Source organism: Caloenas nicobarica, chromosome 1 (assembly GCF_036013445.1).
Source record: "Caloenas nicobarica isolate bCalNic1 chromosome 1, bCalNic1.hap1, whole genome shotgun sequence".
Classification (NCBI taxonomy): domain Eukaryota; kingdom Metazoa; phylum Chordata; class Aves; order Columbiformes; family Columbidae; genus Caloenas; species Caloenas nicobarica.
In genome coordinates, this window is record NC_088245.1 from 39,352,172 (window position 1) to 39,374,730 (window position 22,559).

At 49.3% G+C, this 22,559-nt stretch overlaps 1 protein-coding gene across 1 annotated transcript; it reads right to left on the bottom strand.

Annotated features, from left to right (window-relative positions):
- Positions 1–3,042: 3,042 nt before the first annotated feature.
- TMPRSS6 (transmembrane serine protease 6) lies at positions 3,043–21,900 on the bottom strand. Its single transcript, XM_065652387.1, has 17 exons — positions 21,750–21,900; positions 21,432–21,574; positions 21,170–21,237; positions 19,744–19,928; positions 16,429–16,470; positions 15,276–15,480; positions 14,785–14,921; positions 14,113–14,225; positions 13,542–13,651; positions 11,921–12,066; positions 10,873–10,971; positions 8,748–8,861; positions 8,336–8,452; positions 7,416–7,584; positions 5,237–5,508; positions 3,858–3,994; positions 3,043–3,201 (listed from the first exon to the last, which is right to left on the bottom strand). Exons 1-17 carry the CDS (start codon positions 21,895–21,897, stop codon positions 3,043–3,045), a joined length of 2,364 nt encoding a protein of 787 aa, XP_065508459.1. The 5' UTR covers positions 21,898–21,900.
- Positions 21,901–22,559: the final 659 nt, after the last annotated feature.

The window sequence follows — 22,559 nt, forward strand, 5'->3', positions numbered from 1 at the left end:
ATGGCCCTGGTTTGTAGCGCTTGGGGAGGGAAAGCAGGTAGGGGATGTTGACTCATACCTGAGGTGGCTTTTGTGATTCTCATCCTGTGTGTGCCTTTACCCACCAAGCAGGCCCTATGGCTGCGGACCAGAGGCTCTGGTAGCAGAAAGGAGAGCACAGCTGGGAGAAATTAAGAGAGGTGGAAATGAATGCAAAGCAGGCAGGGGTGACATGGAGAGAGGGGAAAATCCACCACGTGTCTGCCTGACACGCATGCCAGATCACTTCTCCAGACTGCCGGCCGCAGCTCCTTTGCCTGCCAGCCCCAGACCGGTTTGCAGAAGGCAGCCTGTGATTTTTCCCCTCCCTGCTCTCACTTCCCTGGGCTTTTCCCCTGCTGCCTCTGCCAGGGTGAGAGCACAGTGGGAGAGGGTGGCGAAGGCAGGGTGGAAGCAGCTGGTCCCTGCTCCAGATGTTCCCACAGCTGCATGTGAAATGAGCCTCTGTGCTCAGCCTCCTGCTCAGGAAGGCTGCCTGCCCTGCGTGCGTGAGGCTGGGTACAGAAAGCTCTAGAAGGAGGATTCCTCCCTCATACTGGAAATCTGTGGGGCTGTTGTTAAACTGGAGGTGCACAGCGCTACTCTTTGTTCTAGGGGAGAGCCCCTGTTAGCTGTCTGATGTCCCTCTCAGAGCCTCCTTGTCCATGGCTGTGGGACCTGCGTGTCATTCTCCTGAAAGTCAGTGTATGTTAATCACATGGACTTTTCCTTCCTCTTTCTCTGTTCTCTCACCCTCACTCCTCGCATCTTCTCTTTTTCTTACGTTCTTACGTCCTCTGTCATTTCCCTTTTCCTGTTCTCCTGTTCCTCACTCTCTCCTCCATGCTGAATCACTTTTTTTTCCTGCCGTTGATTTTGTTTCTCTCTTTTCTTCTCTAGCTGCTACAAGCCAGAGGTCTGAGGATGTGACCTTGACACTCCAATCCAGCCTTTTAATTTCCGGTTTATATCTTTATTTTTGTACTGCAGAGCATGTCAGCTCCTTGCCCCACAGTGACACTCCCCAGCCCCATTCACTCTTCACAGGCAGCCATTCTTTTTTACAAACTCATCTCGGAGGCCTGAGCCTCAGCCCCGGAGGAAGGCAGATGCTCCGAGGATCCCCTGGGCTGCTGTAGGGGCTGGAGCCCACGGCTCCCCACTGGCAGGCCGGCTTTCCTTAATGTCACAGTGGCCCCTGCTGGGGACATCAGTCATCACCACTGCGGCCGGCGGTCTCCTACTGAACGCCCTGAATGCTACTGCGGCCCCGAGGTGGTGTGTCCACTGCAGAAGGACTAGTCCTTGCCCTTTGGCTGTTGAGGGCAGCTGCTCTGGGCTTGTGGGCAAATGCAGAGCTACTGCCCTTTTCAGGGCTACTTGCACTGTTCTCGGGGTGCCCTTGTTCTGGGTATCACTCTGCTTGGTGCCTCCCTCCCTGTCCCCCAAAGCAGCTCCGTGTGGGCAGGGTGAGGAGGAGACAGGTGTGATGCCCAGGTATTGAGAACACGCTGGCACCTGATGTTGTGTCAGCCCCAGGAGATCCCTGCCTCGGGGAGCGGGGCGTTTTCCTCACTGCTGTGTCTGAGGACACCAGGTTGTAACTCTTGAATAAAATTCACAGTCTGTTCCTCCTTGCTGCATCTCATTTCAAGTGGCAGAAATTTGGTGCCGGTAGAAGGAGATGGGAGCTGGAGAAGAGGAGCTTGGATTCATCATCTGGAGCCACCAGAAGCTGCTTGTGCTGTGCTTGTCTTCTGGGGGCTGAGATTCTTCCCACTGCGTCTGTGCTGCACCTCCACTGCAGGCAGCTGGGCTACAGAGCAGGTTGGCTAATTGGCATCAGCAACCCAAAATCCTAACAATAAGTGAGGACCACCTATCTAGCTAGCATAGTGACCCCACTGTGCCTGGGGGAAGCTAAGGGGTGGGGACAGGGGTATGGAAAGTTTTGTCACTTGTCAGTGCCAGGATTGGGGTTTGGTCAAAAAGATACAACCCCCCAAGATAATTTTTAACAGAGTTAGGCAAACTAGAGCCAAAAAAACCCTGCAAATTAATTTTATTTCTAATTCCAGAGTGTGGCCTGTTGTATACATGTATGCACACACATATATTTGTGTATATCTTTAGAAAAAAAAAAACAAACCCATAATAGTCACTGTTTAAGCACTGTGTCCTTGAGCCACCACCTTCATTCACCTCTTGGATTTTCTGTGTTAGGAGATGGAAGCAGCTGAGATGCCCTCTTGTTAAAGGTGATTAAAAGGGCTGAGGGAAGGGGATGGGAGGCTGTTCCAGAGCTTTTACTCTGGGGCCAGGGTCTTTGCCGGAGGAAAGCCCAGCCATAGAGGCTGGGTGCTGCTCCAGCAGGGAGGCAGGACACGTGCTTGAGGATGTGATGCTGGACTCGTGCCTGGGAGTCAGTCAAACGTGAAGTGCTGCCTGGCTGAGCTGAGCAGCACACTGAGCAGCACATGCCAGCTGAGAAAAGAAGCAATTAGGGAGATGGAAGAGGAGGAGTGATGGGAGGGGAAGAGGGAAGAAGGATGAGCAGCAGGAAGGAAGAGGGAGACAGATTGATTTCACAGTTACTGGAATCTCTAACTACATCAGTCACATTTCCTTTCAGCAAATGTTCCAGCATAAGATTGTGGCTGAATCACATGGTTCATGGAAAGTTCAACTCCCCCTATTCTTTTCCTCATAAACCATCAATTTGGGGCTGTTGCTGTGTGTCATGCCTCCCCTCACCCTTCCACCCCCCAGCTGACTCTTTTGGATGGATGGCCTAAAAACACCTTGGGATGTTCCCTGGGAAGCAGTGAGGGGGAGGAGGGTCTGCCTGCTTTTCACTACAATGCCCATGGCAGGCTTTTTTTTTTACCCTGCTCAGAAGAGCATCTTGGGTCTGACAACATCCTACACAGAAACTCTCTTTCTCTGAGAGGCAAGTGAGCAAGATCAGGAATGAATGCCATGTGAGTGTAGGTCTGATGGGGAGAAGGCAGAGATGCACTTTTCTCAGCTCATGGTTTGGTTCAGCCAGCCCAGCACTTGAGTGATCCTGGTGTACACTCCATAGTAGTTTGGACGTGCGCATCCCATTCCCCAGCTGACCAAACCAGCCAGAAACCACCTGCCACTGGGTTCCTTGCAGGCCAGTGGACCTCCAGAATCACCCTAGAGAAAGGGAAAGAAAAATGGGGTGATAGTCATCCATCAGCTTCTCCTGCTGGATGGTTACATTGGCTTTGAGTCCCTCTCTATGCAGATTCCTTTATCTCCTCAACTCATGCCTGGGACAACTGCAACATCCCTTGTATTTCAGGCAGATGTCAAAACCAGTAACCAGTGCAAACACCCCACCCATTGTTGCATCCCTTCATCACGCAAATTCCTCCCCCTTAGGCAGGTCCCAAGAAGCTGAGGAAGCTGGTAGATTTTAACTGGATAACCAGAGGGATGGGAGACAGAGGAATTCCTTGGTATTGGTAACAATGAAGGGACAGGTTACTGTGCATGACAGATGCTAATGGGGCTGAGGGGGTAAGAAACTGATGTAGACACGTGACTTGAAAGTGGGAGGTAAAGAGTAGAGTATGGGCTGAAATGGAAAACGAGACATTTAAGTATATTTGGATCCTGTCTAAGACAAAGATACTGGGAAGAAGTGGTCTTGAGAGCTGCTGTTGGCCACGCAGATCAGAAGAAATGTTGGGGGAGTCAGGCATTTTATGGCCTTTTCACCCTCATTTCAGGCTATGGAATACATTTGGGAGACTTGGGACACACCCGACCTCCAGTAGTCAACCCTGATCCCACAATTTCTCTGTCACCTGGCAGGCATCTTTCTTGCCCTTGTGATACCCAGCGCACAGCATCCTGGGAGAAATCACGTAGTGATAGGCCTCGCTGCAGATGTCCTGCTGGATGAGCTGCACGTCTACCTTCTGCAGAACATTGCTGATGTGTCCTGCGGGGTAGAGCACCAAAAGCAGTGCAGGTGAGCAATGGTGGAGCTTTCTGCCATTTACCATGGTCCCCCAACCCATGCCCATCTCACTGCATGCTGAAAACTGCCATCTGAATTACTGTTCTGCTTTTCACTGGCATTGCGGTCACTGGCTTTCAGTAGAATACTTGATCTGCATGGAAGGAGTAACATTCCCCTGCAGTACTGCTCCCTACAGGGGTATGTTGTAGGCACATCAGCTTTTGGGACAAGGGGGATGTTGGTTTGGGGAAGCCTCTCAGATATCAGAGTTTTGGGTTTGCCTCTCATTGAAATGGATGTTAAGCTCTTCTGGCTAATTATGCAAACCAGGAGTGTCCACCTTTGGATAGACCTCTGAGTGTTTCCATTTAGGAAGCAACTGGAGAAAGTGTGTGAGCGTGAGTGAAGGCACTAAGCTGATCTAGGTGAGCATTCCTGTCTCAGGCACTACTAGAGAACAGTCTGGGCTTGTTTGTTTTCCCTGTGGGGAAGGAATATGAAGGGGCCATGCCCATACAGCTACACTCTTCCTCCCAAAACAGAATGGACACATCCATACCACCCCATGGGAACAGGTCTTGGCCCATGCTGTCCCCCAGCAGTGTGTGGGTTCTCTGTGGTCAAAATGGTCAAATAATACCAGGGCACATGCTAACAATTACACTATGTGATCTTCAGGGGACTCTGCACTGCTCCCATTGAATTTGCTAGGCCAGGTTTTGCTGTGGGGACCCAGGTCATAGGGTCTTTGACGTGGGGAAAATGTTGCTGCAGAGGCCACAAAATGATGTGCCCAGGAGAGACAATCCCAATTTGATGAAGAGCAGGTTTTTTATCTCAAGTCTCTCCAGTCAGGCACTGACCCTGGGGAACAACCAAACAGGATCCCACATGTCTTTTTAAGCATGGGGCTGGGCTTTGGGACTGGGGATACTCCATGCTGTGACCATAGTTGAATAGCCACTAGACAGACCCCTAATTTCTGAAGGGCTATTCTAGTCTTTGGATGAAGGAACACATGCTGTCCCCAGACTCTCATGCCTGCCTCTCTGAATGAGGTTTCAAGGCACTCAGCAGGTAATTTTGTCCAACCTGTGACCCAAAATCAAAAAGGGCGAAGAAGTCATAATGCTTTGGGGTGAACAGAAGGCTGTTGTGCCTACTCAACATCTGAACCTATGTTTCTGCCTTGGCTTCTACCAGCAAAGACCTTGCACCTACCGCCTTCCTTGAGGGCTCCCCAGCCAGTGATCCAGCAATGAAGGCCAGGCTCAAAGAGGTGAGAGGGAGCAGGCAAGCAGATGGGCTGGATTAAAGGCGAGATGATCACAGGATGGTCCAGCTGGAGCAGGGCCACGTCATAATCATGGCTGTCCTCCTCATAGTAAGGGTGGAGGAAGAGTCGGATCACCTTGAAGGACACCTCTATGTGGCTGGTGGCATTTTGCAAATATTTGCCCAAGTAAACGGTCCAGATGGAGGCGGAGGCCAGTCTATAGGATGCAGCAGAGAAGATAACTCATCACATGAACGGAGAAGGTTGGGGAGAGCCTGGCTGCTTCTGTCACAGTCTTTTGAGGAGTTTCTGATCTGGATGATCATCTCCCTCAGAGGGGCCTCTTTTTTTATTTGGCTATTGATGTCAGGAAACTAGGTGGGAGACCTCTTTGATGCCTTGACATGCCTGTACAGTGAGACCAACTTTGGGCAGACACTCATACACATAGGAAATTTGCTCATATTTGCTTATTTTCCTCAGCAAAGCAGGCTAAAAGGTATACGTATGTTAGGCAAGCAAGTGGGCTGGTCATGTGCAAGTGACTCTGGTAGGGCAGAGAGCAAGAGCTGAGCTGGTGAAGCAAAGCTGCAAAGAGAAGGAGACATGGAGAAGGGGAGCAGCCCCTGAGAAATTTCTAAGAGGGAGTAAACTGAGAAAAGCAGCTCAGAGGTGAGGGGATTGAAAAGTATGACAGCCCTTTACAGAAACAGGGGCTACAGCTGGGGACAGCGTAACAGGGCGACACCTCTGAGAACAGAACAGTTAAGACCTAACAGCCAAGGGAAACCCTGTCTCCAGCAGGAGGGTGAGCAACAGAGGGCAACTCACCCTGGACCAGAGCAGGAGGAAGCAGGAAGAAGGCTGGGTCTAGACTCAGAGTCCTGTCCACCTTTTGCCTTACACATATTTTATTCCACACTGCCCCGCTGGGTGTGAAAAACTCCATGGTTTGGTTTGACTGTCTCTCTTGCTCCAAACTCCCCTTCAGGACTCACCCCCAGCCTATTGCTTGCACAGGCTGCTGCCTGTAACACAGCCCACCCCTGGCTGCTGCTGTTCTGCTCCTCTTTTTTTCCTCTACCGTTTATCTCTCACACCATTTAAATTCTCTCCCTGACAGGCACACACATATGCCATCTAACAGGGCTGTGCTAGCTCCATCCATCCTGCATTGGGACGCTCCAAAATAGCCAGGTCCAGCCCGCGTGGACCACTTGAAAGGCCTGCTTCTAGTGCTGGTGGTCTTCCCTGCAGGGTTGTAGGACACAGGTTGGAGTGTAGGCGTGGTAGGAGCACAGTGAGTTGAGAAGTGCAGCTGCAAAGCAGCCCCAGTCCTATCGAGACTGGTGTCACCATACTGAGGATGACTAGCAGCTCCTCCTCGCTGTGCTCACATAGCATTAGGAGGGAAAGGGGAGCTGAGGAAGTCCAGCAGCAGTAGTAGATGGGGAGCTGGGGGATCCCCACTGTCTCACTGGTAGAGGAAAATGGGAGTTTGGAGGAGGTGCAGACTGGGTCTGAGGAGGCACACTCCTTCCACCACCCAGCCCTGTTGCCCAGCACAGCTGTGGACCTTCTTCTTCCTCACTTCTTTCCCATTTGAAAGAATGAGTGAACGCCCCTGATCTGTATATTACTGCTGCTGTTGTGGTACATATACTGGGTGGAAGGAACTAGGGGAGATACCATGCTTCCTCCCAAAAGAGCAGGCCCTGGGTGTGGACAGCATGGGACCCAAACAGCATCCTCCACAAGTAATGCTATCCTGGCCTCATCCTAGCACAGGCTGACACCTCCATGGTTGTAACAGCATGGGGACAAGCCAGAGCCAAAGCAAAGGTGGAGCTGTGAAGTGTCTTCTTCCACTACCATTGCCCTCCCAAAGCTGCTCTGTGAATGCCAGCACTGCCCCTTTTCCCCTGCATGCACACCCACATACTAGTGGGCGTATCAATGCCCCTTTCTCCAGCTCCAAGCCATGGAGAAGCATGGTACAGGTGCCAGACAGGGGCTGTGGCTTCCCCGTGATGTTTTCACAAGCTGGATGATCCTCCCATCATGCATGACATGGAAAGCAATGAAAATCCTTCTCCTGTTCAGCACCCTCCCCTCTCCATTTACCTCTCGTCCTGGAAGCAGTGGGCAGCTGAGACCACCCAGCGGTCAGCAATGAGTGTTCCCCCACAAATGTGGCTTCCCCGAACTTGCAGGCTGGCCTGCCATGGCCATTCCCCTTCCACAGAATTTGCACCACCCACAATCCTGCTGAGAGGGGCTTGCAGTCCACAGTCTGAGGAGGAGGAGAGACAGCAAGTACTTCAGGGAAGGAAGGGAACATGATACACTGTGCCTGCCCTTCCTTTCCCACTTAACTGACTGACACGTTGGACCTCTGCTCCCTTGCCTTAGTCAGCAGATGCTTTATGTACTGCCCAGGACAGGTCTAGCGAGCACTCCCTCTCAGCACATGCCCTGGCAGATGCCTGCATAGCCTTACCCCACCTCCAGCTGCAGCCTGGGGATGCCTTTGGGCCAGCACGCTGTCTGTGCCACATGTTGACCTGCCAGGGAACCCCTGTAGCCATTCCCTTTTGCTGCCCATGGAGGCTCCAGAAATAACAAGCAGGGAAATGAAAACACAAGCTCTCTCCCTGCCAGTGACCATGCAGTCAAGGGTGATTTTCCTGGCTGGAGCCTTGTTGCATGACTTCACATAAGCCAGCACAGTGGTCCAACAGGCAGCCTGTGGGCAGGACCTGGTCTGTGAGGCACGTCTATCTGGCCTGATGCCTCTGCCTGAAGGAGGCGGAGAGCAGCTGTCCAAAGAGCAGACAATGCCTCCTGGCAACACAGCACAGAGACCTGGCTCATCACTGCTGCCACTGTCACTGCAGGATGGAGCAACGGCACTGCTGCCATAGGGCCAGGATAGGGAGATGGTGGTGGAACAAGGGAAGGAGGGCAGCAGGGAGAGGGGTTGACCTGCAGCTGTGTGGCATCCTGAACCCGCCTTGCTGACGTGTGACTGAGCATTTCCTCACCACAGCGCTTCTCATCAGACAGGTCCTTGCAGTCTGCAATGGTGTCACACAGAGGGTTGGGTTTCTTCACACAGGTCCCATCTTCACAGCGGTAGGTGAAAGGACCGCAGGGAACCCCTGCAAAAAGGAAAGGGAGCCAGGGCTGAGGGAGGGCAGCAGGTTGTAAACACAGCCTGAAGTCCTTTGAATGGAGGAAAAAAGGCAACAGAGAGCATGGGAGGACTCCATAAATAATGACAGGGAATTTCCTGAGCACGCTTGGTCAGCTACAAACAGAACAAACATTGTGAGCAGGTCGGGCACGTTAACTCCCAGCTGGTGCCCTCAGCTCACAAGATGAGAATATGCTACCAACAGCCTTGGCTTGAGCATGGGGAAGGTATTTGTCAGCCCCATGCCATCCCCTCCCTACCTTCACTGCACTGCTCCTCATCACTCCCGTTGGCGCAGTCCCGCTGCTGGTTGCAGACCCTGCTGAACTCGATGCAAGTGCTGTCCTCACGGCACTGGAACTTTGCAGGGCATACTGCATGGAAGGGAAGCACTCAGGAATTAGACACACAAGGCAAGGCATCAGGTGCGAGGTCAGGGTCCTAAGTGAACCAGTAGGATCTGCAGCCTGTTTCCCCACCTCATAAGGTGTGCTGTCTTAAGACCAGCTCTGATATAGTGCAGCTGTGTAGTCTTTGCCTGATCTATGTTGTAGGTATGTCTGCACCCTCTCTTATACTTTGCTGATGCTGACTTAATTTTCCTTGACTTTTTGGCTTGGTCTCAGACCTTCCTCCTCACTACGGACTTGCTTTGCCATCACTGCACTCTTGGTTAACCCCAGGTTACCATGTTCAGGTTCTGTAGGACTGCATCCTGTCTGGTGAGGTCACTGTTCCTCCTGCCTTGCTGTCACCCTCAGCTCATGGGTCACCTTCCCCTACAGAGCGGCTGCTCCCCTTGCCCTTTGATAAGTGAGTCCTGAAGAACAATTCAGGATTCCTCAAAGTCCATGAGCTCTGATACCTGTTGAGGATAGAGATGGGTCTAGGGTGCCTACATTTTCATAGCAGGAACTTGTCCTGTGTTTGTGTATATCTATGTGCAACACCAAACATGATGGGCCAGTATCTCCAGAGCATTTTCTCACTGCAATGACTACAATTTCTTCAGTAATTAGCATGAGACTTACGGATGACTAAAGGCACCTTCATATGTTCTTTCATAGATCTGAAATAATGTGAACACTGATTTTAAAAACAGGGACTGTTCCATATAGACATGGAGTGAATAAGCAGACATGCAACAGTGGCAAGAGTATAAGAAAGGAAGGAAATAATGATATTTCTATTTTCTTTTTCAAATATAAAGGGATGTTTGAAAACACTGAGAAGTAATTTTTTTTCCAGTCTTGGTCTGTATTAACCTGTGAACTGAATGACACAGGATATCCTGGGGTCCAAGAAGCTAACAGGATCCAAGAAAGCATTAGATATTCATAAGGATGCATATGTATCCATGTCTACAAGAGGGAAGCAAGCAAGCCCTGATGTCAGACAGCTGGATGATGGAACAGAGTGCAGCATCACCAAGGCTGCAGGCAATATAGAACCCAATCTTGGTGATCCTGTGAGACCTCTCACTTTTCCAGCATTGAATTAAAGCTTCTTTGAGAATGATTTCTCCTTCCTTTTACTTTAGACTTTTCTATACCTTCCCCTGAACCTTTCAGAATTGCCTGCTCTCTCCTGTGGTTCAGGGATCTCTCTGTCTGTGAAAAAACAGCTGTAGGGATCAAATAACGAAAAATTGGTGGTGGTAGCAATGTGATGAGTCCCCCAACTCACACCAGGGATGGAAAAAGAGATGAATTAGGTGTCATGCCTGAGCATGAATAGCTATTCCTATGAGAACGGGGCTTTTCAGGAGTCCTGGGATGCTGGGGGTCGTGTCTGCATCAGCACTAACTGCTGTCGGCAGAAGAATTGACAGCTGATTGAGGATTTAGATACTCCCAAGCTGGGGTGCAATATATGGGTGAGGATCTGTACAGATCAAGTGTCACAAATGGCCTGGGGGGAAAGGGAGAGAGCAGGGCAGTGGATGGGCTTGGGGAGGCCTGGGCAAGGTGGGAGGGTTGGGAGGGGAATGCTGAGAGGTATGACAGCAGAGGGGGCTGTAGGCCAGGGCTGAGGTTGATTGTTGGACCTGGGTATGGGGAAAGCAGGACAAGGTAGGAGACAGCACAGGCAGGGGCCGTCTTTCAGGTTGCCTGGAGCTCTTGGTGCACAGGTATTAGGGGGTTCTCCCAGAACCACTGTGCTGTGCACAGGAGCAAGAAGTGTTGCTGTTCCTTCCTAAGAAGGCTGAAGCCACAGGGCAGTGAGATGAGGCTTTTAATGCTGCAGAGGTTTGAGCTCCTGGAGGGGGTGTGCAAGATTGTACCAAAGCCAACTGAATCCTCCCCATCTCTCCCTACCTTTAGAGGAGCAAGGGGCTGTGTGCTGCTGAGACCAGGGTCCAGTTGGGGGGAAGAAATCACTCACCACAGTTTCTCTCATCCAACCCATTGGGGCAATCTTTGATCCCGTCACAGGCTGGGACGCACAAGCCATTCACCGAACACAGGAACTCCCCGGGACAGGCTGTGAAACCACCAGAGAGAAGTTAGTCCCCGGTGACTGGAAACCTCTTTGCAGCAGAGCATCATGACTTGAAAGTGGAGCATGGAGCCGCACACCTTCCTGACCACACATGTGCTGAGCGGCATGCGGGCAGCCCTTGCCGCACTCCCCAGAATCTGCCACGTCATCTGCTCTGAACAAGGGCAGACGGAGCCAGGGTATGCAACAGGGGAAGGAAGGCTCTTTCCTTGCTTCTCATTGTACCAAGAGGCAAGAAGCAAGGCAACCACATGCCTGGCATGCTATACCTCTGCGCTGCTTCATGACTCCTGAATGCTGCAGGAAAGCTGGAGAAGGTTTTTTGGAGTTGCTGTTAAAACTTGGTCGGGGCACTGAAGGGGTTAGTGTTAGACACGTGTTGCCAGGTGCACGTATTCAGGGACTGGTATGCATTACAGGCACCCTTTAGGAGAGAGATGGAGAAACCTTGAAAAGGCGGATAGTGGGCATGCATTTGAATATGTGTGTATGTGTATTTGTGCACAGTTTTATTTTTCTCTCACTTGCATGGATTCCAAGGTGAGCAGGAAACAGCTCTAAGAGCTCTTATAATTGAAATAAAAGTAACTTCAAGCTGGAAATGCTCTCTCATTGAATCCCCAAGGCCAGTCCATGATGTGGGCACGGGGCTGAGACTGTAGACAACTCTCTGACCTTGGGCTTTGACGCATGGATGCTCTGGCAACATGAGGCAGGGCCACATGAGCAGAAGCAGCTTCACACGTAAATGCCTCTTCTTTTTGGGAGATGAGTGGTGTGTGCATAACTGATTCGTGAGCATGTGCCTGAGGGACAGATGGCCTCTGGGGCTCACAGGATGTATCTTGTGTTTCTCCTAACACAAGCCAGGTGCACAGGGGCTGCTGGTAGCCATCACCCCACTAAAGAGCAGGAAGAAGCCAGAACTTACGGTCAGATTGGTTGTACAGGCTGTAAGCGGCCTGTACGCCCGGGCCAGTTAAGGAGATCTGTGAGGTGAAGGTGATGGTGATATCAACCAAGGATGTGACCGGGATCCGCTCGGCGTAGGCTTGCAGGGTCCGCAGGCCACACAACCTGAGGGGCAAACACAGGCAGGATGTTCCAGGCAGGGAGGGAGGAGAAGACAACAAAGTGGGGCAAGGGGGTTTCATGGGGATGGGGTGTGAAGGGGGCTACACAGACTGGGGGTGTGTGGGAAGCCAGGAAGGCAAAATGCCTTCTGTACATGATGAGATTATGAAGAATCAATGGGAAAAGGCTGCGATTTAAACCCATGCTGAAGAGCTGACACTGGATCTTGCTCTGCCTGGTCACATCTTGCTGAGTGACCAGGGACAGAATGAAGAAGGACTAACCCTGGTGAAAGAAGCGGTCCTTTCTGGGTGCAAGGCAGTATAACTAACCTAGGCTTTCCCCCCAAACGGCTGAAGAAGAGATGTGAGGAAGCCCCAAAGATAAACAGGAGTGAAAACACCACCAACACATTAATGCTGTAGTGGGAACTGATGCAGAGAGAGAGGAAACACCTGGAATAACTGTGATATTCAGCATCGAATAACTGGGGGCAACAGGCCAAAATTAGGCCTGATGAACAGGACAAAACCAGTCTGTCGATGTGGTGACCCAGTTCTGCCCTCAGACCATGAGTGAGTCCAAAGTGACCCTACTATCTTTGGACATTTCCCACTTCCTAGGCAAGTACTGAATTCAGGCCACACAATGCAATTCATTTCTTACATTTATCTTCTGAAAGAAGCCATGTTGTAGAAACTGTGGCACTGACAGTTTAAGAGAAGAGAAGAGAACAGGGAGAGAAAAAGTGAAAATCCTAAGCTAGGGGAACATAGCTTCTGGATCAAACCCCTCAGAAGAAAAGAAGTTACCTCTACAGGAGCAGTGGAGAGGAAGTTGATGAGATGGGTTGGGGGAGGTTTTGGAGGGAAAGTGGCAATTTTGCAGTAAGTGGGAGGGAAAACAAAAGCCACTGAGTTCAGGCCTGCTTTGAGGAGATGACAGTGCAGCAGGTCTTGCTTCTTTGCACCTGGGTGGTGGTGGGCAGCAGCCTAGCTGCATATGGATGCTGATTTTTGGAAGTCCCGCAAGGGAAAATGGCTGAAGTCAAAGCAGGAGGATGTGGAGCTAGGTGGAAGATTTGTACAGAGATGGATGAGAGGCAATAGCACACAGATAATATTGCAGAGGTGGTGACAGGCAGATTTGCAAACACAGGAGACGTGGGAGGACACCAAGGTTACACACAGAGGAGAAAACTAGGAAGCCTGATGCAAACAGCAAGACAGAGAAGGCAGGCTGGTAGCTCAAAGCAAATCTGTAAGAAATGTGCTCACTGGAGAGCCTGCAAACAGGAGAGGCTGAAAAAGGAGTAGACAAGCAAGAGGCACCAGTGCAAATAGAGGCTGCTGAATGTGGTGATGGGCTCTCCTTCCTCTGACCTGGTGGCTGAAGCGAGCAGGGAACCTGCAGAGGTGTAACCCCAGCTTAATCCCACGTGGGAAGTGAGGAACAGAAACCAGAACCCCAGCACACACCTTCTATTCTGAATTATCCACTGGCCTTGGGTACAGGGCAGCTCGTGCTTCTGTCTGCTGAGCGCGTAGGCATCGAACCACAGGCTGACCCCATAGTCGAGGGATGGGACCTGCAGGCAAGTGGGTCCAGAGCAGAGTGGAGGTGGCTTCTGTGAGTGCTGCAGCCCACTCCATATGACAAAAATGAGCAGGGTAGATGTGAAGGGGAGAGCTGCAAATTGACACATTGCAAGACAGAAGGAAGCAGCATCCACTGCTTGGGGTGGCTCTGCTGCTAGTCTCAAAGTATGGTAATTCCTAGCAATTTCTAGCAATCTGGTTCTGCCTAAAGAACTCCTCTGGAGACCAGATTTCAGATTTCTCCTCAGGTATGGCATCTCTGTGCCAGCGTGCAATATTAAACTCCTTCCCCTTCAGAAACAGACATTATGTGGAGGCTAGGCAGGCTGTCACCATCCGCTTGCTTCTCACGATCATCTGACTGAGACTGCTATCTGTAACCCCCTAATGTGGGGAGTGCCATGTGGGTTTCAGGGAGGGGGTGGATGCTCTCGTTGGAGCTGGCTCTTACCGTCATGTGCCAGGTGCAATGTGTGTTGGGTGAGTAGTAACTGGGGTAGTGTGGGGTGCCGATCTTCCCCTGCAGCTCCAGGCCTTCCCGCAGAGTTATATTCACTTCACAAGCTGTAAATGCAGACATCAAAGCCCTGATAGCTGTCAGCTAAACCACAGCCTGGGGATACCAGCTACCCATCCCGTTGTAGGACAGGAGAAAAGGGGCTGTAAGGCCTGATGCTAAAGGTGACTGGTATGTTCCACCATCCCTCCTCAAGAAGACATTTCTACCTGGCAAGACTCTCAGCCTCCTCTTTTTCAGGGAAGGGTAATGGTAATATACATTGCTGCTTTCGACCCTTGCATTGCATTGACATTTATCTGCAAGTGCTTCTGGACATGATGTCCAAGCCACATCTGGTCTGTCCATGCCTGAGAGCTTGGGCTTGCTCTTAAGGTATCACAATCACTCAGGCTCTGCTTGCCGGAGCTTGGCATGTAAAGACTCAAGCAGATGCTAATGTGTTAGTCCAGATGAAGAAGCAAAATCTAACCTGCTTTTTACTGACCACCTCTTCTTGCAATCTAGAATGAATTCTACCTCTAATGGAGATAGAGCACCTCTAGGAGTGGTAATTTTGTAGACTATAACCTGTATCTATGGCCAACCTCCTCCAGCCTTTCTCACCTTTGAGGGGCACTGCCTGTGCTGAGAGGATGAAGGGGTCATAGTAGCTGTACATGGCTTTCTTCCACACGATGGACATGACAGGGCCTGATGAAAGGACTTCCACAACGGGCTCCTGCCGGCTGCAGCCATAGATCCTGAGGACAAAGAGATAAAAGGACAGGAGTGAAACAAGCAACAAACAGATGAAAAAGAAGAAGGAGAAAGAGAGACAATGGAGGTCTGTGTTATCCACAGCAAACGCCTGCTGTGAGGCACTAGCCGAGTCAAATAAAGGGCCAGCAGAGAGACAACTCGTGCTGCTGCAATCTCAGACTGAACAGCTGCCTCTGTGATATCCCACATCAGTGGCTTCGGCTGATCAGTGAGAGGCAGGTTCTGCATCAAAGAGAATTTCCTCTGATGTAGTCTAACACCTTCCCCTGCTGCGGTGTGTTGTGCCATCCTACCCGGCTTCCCCGCCATGCTCACCCTGCTCAGGAGCTACCTACGAGGTGATGAGTTGTTTCTCCAGGGGCCCAGCTGTGTCATACATAGCCAGGCGGTCTCTGCAGTCCGGGAGAGTCCACTCCAGGCGTAGCTTGATCATGTAGCCCTCAAGGCTATGGAGGTGCCAAAGACAACTGGAGGCCAGGTAGTCAGGACCCTCCAGCCTTAGTACATCATCATCCTGGACATAGCTGTACCTGTAGCAACCTGAATCCAAGGGGAAGACAGAGGGATTTAAACCTCAGGGTGATGTAAATGGAGACAAGGAGGGCTTAGGGATGGTTGTAAAGGAAATTAAGACATGGGATTGCCACTTGGGGTATCAGTGTGAGCCCTATGCTGGTGTATGGCTGACTCATCCCAGTGATCTCAATTTACTTCTACATTTGTTGCAGTAGCATTGGCCCACTCATACCGTTGCCCCAGTTTCTCTATAAGAACTGTCCCCTCTCCCTTAGTTAAGCTAATACTGCCTCAGGCTTTATTAAATATCAGCACAACACAGTTATCTTCCACTGGCTTCATCTCTTTCTCTCTCTCCCCCATATTCTTCCCAGTTTTACATCCCCCTTATCTGATTTCCAGGTTTCAGCAGGCTTCCAGACCAGGATTTTTGAGTAAAAGTTGTCTTAAAGGTGAGTTTCTAATAGCATATCTAACACAATCTGCCAGCCACAGCCCTTACGACACTGCCTGAAATTACTAAAAGCACCTTCAAATTTTGCTGAGACAAGAGACTCCTAAATGACTGACAGCACATCCAGTACGGAGCCAGGCAGGGAAACCCCCACCCCACTCAGTAAGTTTTCATGGGGCCTGGAATTTGCACTGTTGTACCAGCCCACCAAGCTATTTGACAGGACTCAACAGGACAGGGACAAGACTAAGGTGCCTGCACCGCCCCTGGGAGCTGGTATCTCTGCACTGAGGTGTGCTACTGAGGCAGAGATGTTGGGGTGCTCTGAGTGGTGCAGCACATAGCTGCATCATGTAGTTTGGATCTGGCCAAGCAGCAGCACTGATGCTCCCTTGTTACTGTTCCCACCTCCCCTTCCCAGGATTTACAGTTCCAGGAAGCCAACAAACTTTCTGTCCCCTGTAAAAAATCCCTCCCACAAAGTCACAAACTCAAAAAGAAAGCAAAAGATAGCCTACCTAGTGTGGATTTCAGCACTACTATGTCTTTCACACTGGATTCTGTTAGAAAGGAAATATATAAAGGAAGAAAAACAAAAAGATAAACAAGCAGTATCTGAATGGCAGGTGATGACTTTCTCCCTTGCTACATAAAAAGCTCCCTTAAAACCTTGGCTTTGGGCACACACCAGGATCTTCTGTCTGGTCTCGGGGACCTGTTTCAGTCATGCCTTATCTACCTCATCTCTCTGTGAAATCTCACACAGAATCACAGAATCACAGAATGTTAGGGATTGGAAGGCACCTCAAAAGATCATCTAGTCCAATCCCCCTGCCGGAGCAGGAACACCCAGATGGTTACACAGGAAGGCGTCCAGGCGGGTTTTGAATGTCTCCAGAGAAGGAGACTCCACAACCTCCCTGGGCAGCCTGTTCCAGTGTTCCGTCACCCTCACTGAGAAGAAGTTTCTTCTCAAATTTAAGTGGAACCTCTTGTGTTCCAGCTTGAACCCATTACCCCTTGTCTTACTGTTGGTTGTCACCGAGAAGAGCCTGGCTCCATCCTCGTGACACCCACCCTTTACATATTTATAAACATTAATGAGGTCACTCCTCAGTCTCCTCTTCTCCAAGCTAAAGAGACCCAGCTCCCTCAGCCTTTCCTCATAAGGGAGATGCTCCACTCAATCATCTTTGTGGCCCTGCGCTGGACTCTCTCCAGCAGTTCCCTGTCCTCCTTGAACTGAGGGGCCTCTGCCCCAGATACAACAGTCCCAATTCATGCTTTCCAGCCCACCATGGGCTTCTCTGCTGTTTTTCCTTGCTTATTTTTGTGTGCTATTCCAGGACCTCTTTCCCTTCCCAGGACGGCTGGGCATTGCCTCAGGCAGTCACCCCCTCTTCTGCCAGACCCACCACAGGGCACAATTCCACTTCCCAGAGCCTTCACCATCTGCTTACACCTCCCTGGCTCTCCCAGTTTAAATAATTCTCACTGAAATGCATGGTGAAGAAGGAGGTCTCTTTTGAAGACCACTGGTTGATAAGCTACTCAACATCCTTACAGAGTCCACCTCTGGGGAAGGGAGTTGCAGAGAAAGCCACCAGCAAAGACTATAAATCTGCGCAAAACAGAGCCACAGGGTGGATAACACTTTCAGGACAGCTGGGCTTTGCTCCAGCCTCCCAGCTGAACTGGGAGCAGCCAGAGATCAGGTGCTACTGGGAATAATTGCCAAAACCAAAGGCACCGTGAGGTCAGTTGGGTGTGAGAATTGCTGTTGGGGGCTTGCCTAGGTCAGGGCTTTGGTCTTTTGTAGCTCCCAAGCAGAACTTGCAATTCTGTGGGGAGAGCTGAGCGGTTTTGTCATGGTAAAAACAGATGTTGTGGAAAAGATGATCCTGAAGGCATAAGACAGGCTCCTGGAGAAGCTCATGTGCTGTAGGGAAGGATGTATGTGGAGGTGATATTAAGTACTCTTTTATCTGAAGGTAATAAACCCGAGTTCCTTTAAGGAGAATGATGTCCTGAAACTCTTTAAGGGAAAGAGAAGGCTAGTGCCCTGGAGTGAGTGTAGCTGTTAGTGAAAATAAAGCATCAGAGAGGTTGGAGAGCTTCCTGCACGAGTCAATGGTTTGCAGCTCTGTGTCTTAAGGCAGCCAGAGGCAAGAGTTAAAGTTTAGAGCTAAGCAGGTCAGCAAATGAATATCTCAGAAAGGAATGAAGTGCTAATGACTTGCTATTAGCTATTGCTATTTTTTCAGTCCAATTTTACAGAGCAAATGAAGCCAGAGGTTAAGTCACTGGCTTGCGGTCACCTTGGCCCAGCAGTAGAAGATGTTCCTGGCCTTTGCCTTAGTTGCTAGACTGTGCTTCTGACTGGAGAGGGAAGTGGAAAGGACTAGGGAAAGCAGAAGGAGCTGGAGAAACTGCAGCTGGTGTGTTAATTCCAAAATAGAAAGAAATGTCATCTGCTGAAGTGAATAAAACAGTGAAGCAAATGCAAAGGGAATAAGAGGGAACTGGAAACAGCTAGAAGAATGCACTGTCATTTTTATTTGTTTATGAATTACATTATGAAGTGAGTAAATGAAGGCAAAATACTAGATGGGTTGAACTGGAAGCATTTAATGTATTGTCTTATGGTATCTTCCTTATGAAAGTTTATTTAAATTGGCTGAGCGTAAGGTCTAGTATGCGGGAAACAAATCATAAGTAGAAGTAAGTGACTAATGGTAACTGAGGGAGGAGAGCTGTTCATGAGATGCTAGTGCAGCTTCAGAATAAGATCTCAACACAACAGTCTGAATGAGGGAATGAAAATCATTTTGAGGAGATCGAATTTTCTTGGGGGACACAAAAAAAATGACCCCAAATCAAAACAACTGATTTGTGAAAGGAAAAGTTGAAGAAAATATGGGTGGGTTATATTAAAATAAGGTTGACCTTAGAAAAATGCAAGATAACGTGTCTGGGGAAAAAAAAATTGAGCTGTAACATTTCATGGGAAAAAGAAACTTGGAAATCAGAGTACCAAGGGGCGAGAATCAACACAATGTATTTTAAAATCTGTGAGGTTTGGGGCTCTGTAAAAGAGATGAGATCAGGCTGAGAATTTAAGCCTCATTATGAAGACCAAATACAAATTCCATTGTACTTGGGTGCATTTAGTATAGACACATCCCCTAGTCCTTTATCTGGCACATATTTTAGAGCAGTCCTGTAGAGGTGGCTTTTTGAACAGGCTGCGATTTTCACTTTGCACAAAGATAAATAATCCTTAAAATTGTATGTCAGGAATTGAAGTAGCAACAAGGTTTTTTCTGAGAGTAAGACTAGTGGTGACTCAGGTACATTGCCTTTGTTCTTCCCTCAATCAAGTAGACTGGAATCATCTCCCAAAGGAAAGTAGGAAACTTAATTGCTTGCTATTTTTGAGTCGAGCTGATCAAAGTCATGACATACGTAAGGTCTCACTCAACAGAAGCCAAAACTGATGGGAGAAGGAGGAAAAAAATTGTTTCCTGGCTGGTCATGGTCAGCTGTATTTCCAATAATCTTCAATCCTTCAAAGGAAAGATGTTTTTGTTGTTGTTGTTGTTTTGTGGCTTTTGTTTGTTTCTTTGTTTTTTAAATCAAAATTCAATTCTCCTTTATTAGGAAGAATCATGTAATTGTATCTCCTGATCCTCACTTCTTCCCAATCCTCTTCAGGTTTCCCCTATCCCCCTCAGAAGTGACTTCTGTCCTCTTCTCCTAACCTCCCTTCAGCACCTTATAGACCTTGGGGCATTATTGACTGGTCAGGCCACAGCTGAGCAGCTGGTACTTACCCAGCAGAACCAGCGAGTCTGGGTTGACCCTGTACTCCGTCTGGTAGGACAGGCTGCCTGACCTGTTGAAGGTGGTGGAGAGCTCTTGGTGGAGCATTGTGCTTACTCTCTCAGCCGTCATCTCCTTCTGTTGACTCTCAGGGATTTGGAGGGCAAACCAGAAGAAGAAGGTCAGAGCCCCCTCCCTAACAGAGAAATAGCATGTTAAATATCCTCCCTCTTCCTCTCCAGAATCACTGGAGAGGCAAACCCCAGAGATTAATGCCCTGCTGTTTTTCCACAAATCAGACACATCTGTGTGGACTTTCCAGCTCACTGCTGTGACCCAGAGGAACCACTCTGAGTGGGGCAGGAGACTTGCTATAGTATGTTCACGGTGCTAGTTAATGCTCAGTCTTTTGGGGGAGGAAGCCATTTTATGCCATCTGGCTTCAGTGATGACCGGACACAGTCAAATTAATGTGATAATTAATCAAGACTGGTCTAATGAGTAGTCTCATTTCAGGTAGCAATGACCTTTGGTTACTGCTGACCAGGGATTGAAAAGGAACACGCAAGACTTCATTGTCTCACCTCCCAGTGGTGACAAGTGGATGGTTTATGACTCAGTACCTCACCACAAGCCATTAATGCTGGGCAGGCTCAAGCTGCAGGAGACTGTGGCTGGGAAAGCTCTGTTCAACCAGCTGGCAGAGAAAATTGGCTGAGGGAGGGGGAAGAGATGTTGAAATAAACTTTTGTTCAGTAAAAGGCTAGAGGAAGAATTGAAAATGAAACTTTTTTTTCTCCCCAGTTGAAAATGGAGTTGCATCAAAACTGGGACTTTCCTTAGCTGAAGGACAAATTAGGGCTGTAGATTTCCATGGGAAAAAAAATCTGAAGTAAATGTACACCTCAGATTGGAAGTAACTCCTTTTTTGATCTACTGTGATGACCTGCAAAGCTGTAGTCCCACATCTCTCCTATTCCATTGAAAAGCTATGCCCAGGTAGACCATGTTTCTTGGCTGAAATACCTTTTCCATGGTGCATTCTGACCTCTCTCTTCTGGTGCCTACAATCAGGCCATAAAATTACTTTATTGAATTACAGAAATTGATTTCCAGCTGCTTAGTTTCTACTGACAATACCAAGCCCAGATATTTTTTCAGTTCTTTCCAGTCAATTTTTTTCCTCTCTTGAACTTTTGCCTCTCTGAAAAGTTTCTCCGTTTTGGATTTCATCATGACCTCAGATGAACACAAACATCAAAATATCCCCAGATCTGTCATTCTGGAACTGTTCTGGATCTAGACTGCCCAGCCTAACCTAGAGCTCATGTTGCGGACTACAGCAGTTTATCATCGCCAAATTTCAGTGAAACCAGAGTACAATTGACTGGGAGCTTTCACACATGAGCAAGCAAAAATACTCTGGGTGCTACTCACCCAAAGGCATACACTGTGCTCGAGTTGTAATATCGACCGAGTTCTGTGGCACGAATCAGTTCCTTCAGCTGCAACGAGAATGTCATCTGATAACTACCACACAATGTTACAGTGGAAAAGGACCTCTGGCCAACCATATATTTAATCCCTCTTGCTGTACAGACCCACCAAGTCTGTCACTTGGATGGAGGCACCTGACCCCTTCCTCTTTCTACTCACTGAACTGCCTGAAGGCCAGCTCTGGTCATGAAATTACCCTCACCATCTTCTGGAGCTTAGATGACTCCAACCAGAAGGCTCTGGACTCCACCTGCCCAAGGTCTGGAGAGTACTGGCGATTGAGGACCTGGAGGCTGCCAGAGTAAAACTGCAGGACAGATGGTTCCAGATGCCATGGTCTGTAGTCTGCCAACAGAAGACACTACTGGATTACCTTGATGATATATAGGAGAGAGGGATTTACCCCTATGTATGAGTCTGTAAAGATCACCCAGAGTCACTAATGCACTTTGGGCTGAGCATTGCTTCGACTACACCCCATCCACCTCCTGTGTGGGGACAAAACATGTTGAATTTTTACCTAGGAAATACCAGGTTGCTGCAGCAGCTCCAGCCAGCAAAAGAAAGATTATCCCAAGGGGCACATAGCGGAGGGAGTAACATGAATTAGTCTCTGATTCATCCTTCGAGAGGGAGCTGGCATCTTCTTCCTGTTCCTCGGCCTCCATCGGGGACACCTGGTGACATAGCACACCATGGTCAGGCTGGGGTTTCTGTACCCCTTTACATCTGTCTCTGGAGGTGCTCCTCTTCCAAGATCTGTAGCCTCAAAAGATCTGTATGCTAGCCATCAAAGACTTTGCTCAGTGCAAATGTGAGTAAAACTAATTCAGTGGGAGACAGGCTTCCATGACACTGTCCTGTCTATGCCTCCTGGGTAATCTCTCAATATTCAAAGGCATTCCCTGGATTTTGCTTCTGCGAAAACCACAAATGAGTACAATAATGGATTTCTCCAGAGACAAAAGTGTTGTCCTCTCAGGCTGGGAATGTTTCTAAAACTGCTATTTTATTGACCTAGAAATCAATGCAAAAGAAAATCCACGACCTCCAATGCACACAGAAGTTGCAAACAGCAGCCCAGCCTGAGAGGCTGAAGTTGCACTTTGCCTGCTGTGCCAATTTGCTCTCGGTCCCTAAAAGTAAGCAAACCTTGCCATTCCCACCAGACCATGTGTCCCAGGGCTAAGCCCGTGCTGGTGCTGACTAGCTGAGCTAGTGATGACAGAGCACCTGAACAATGTTCAGCCCTCCATCACTCTCTGCTTGTGCCAGGGGACACCTTCTGGCTTCCTTTGCCCCTCATATACCCCAGGCTGCTTCTTCTGCT

What these genes read in the sequence shown, in the direction of transcription:
- TMPRSS6 (XM_065652387.1), bottom strand. Translation starts at nt 21,897, where the DNA reads ATGGAGGCCGAGGAACAGGAAGAAGATGCCAGCTCCCTCTCGAAGGAT. An exon ending in CACTGCTTCCAGGACGAGAG is followed by an intron (nt 5,509 to 7,415) that starts GTAAATGGAGAG and finishes TGCATCCTATAG; the next exon opens with ACTGGCCTCCGCCTCCATCT. An exon ending in GCAAGAAAGATGCCTGCCAG is followed by an intron (nt 3,202 to 3,857) that starts GTGACAGAGAAA and finishes CCCTTTCTCTAG; the next exon opens with GGTGATTCTGGAGGTCCACT.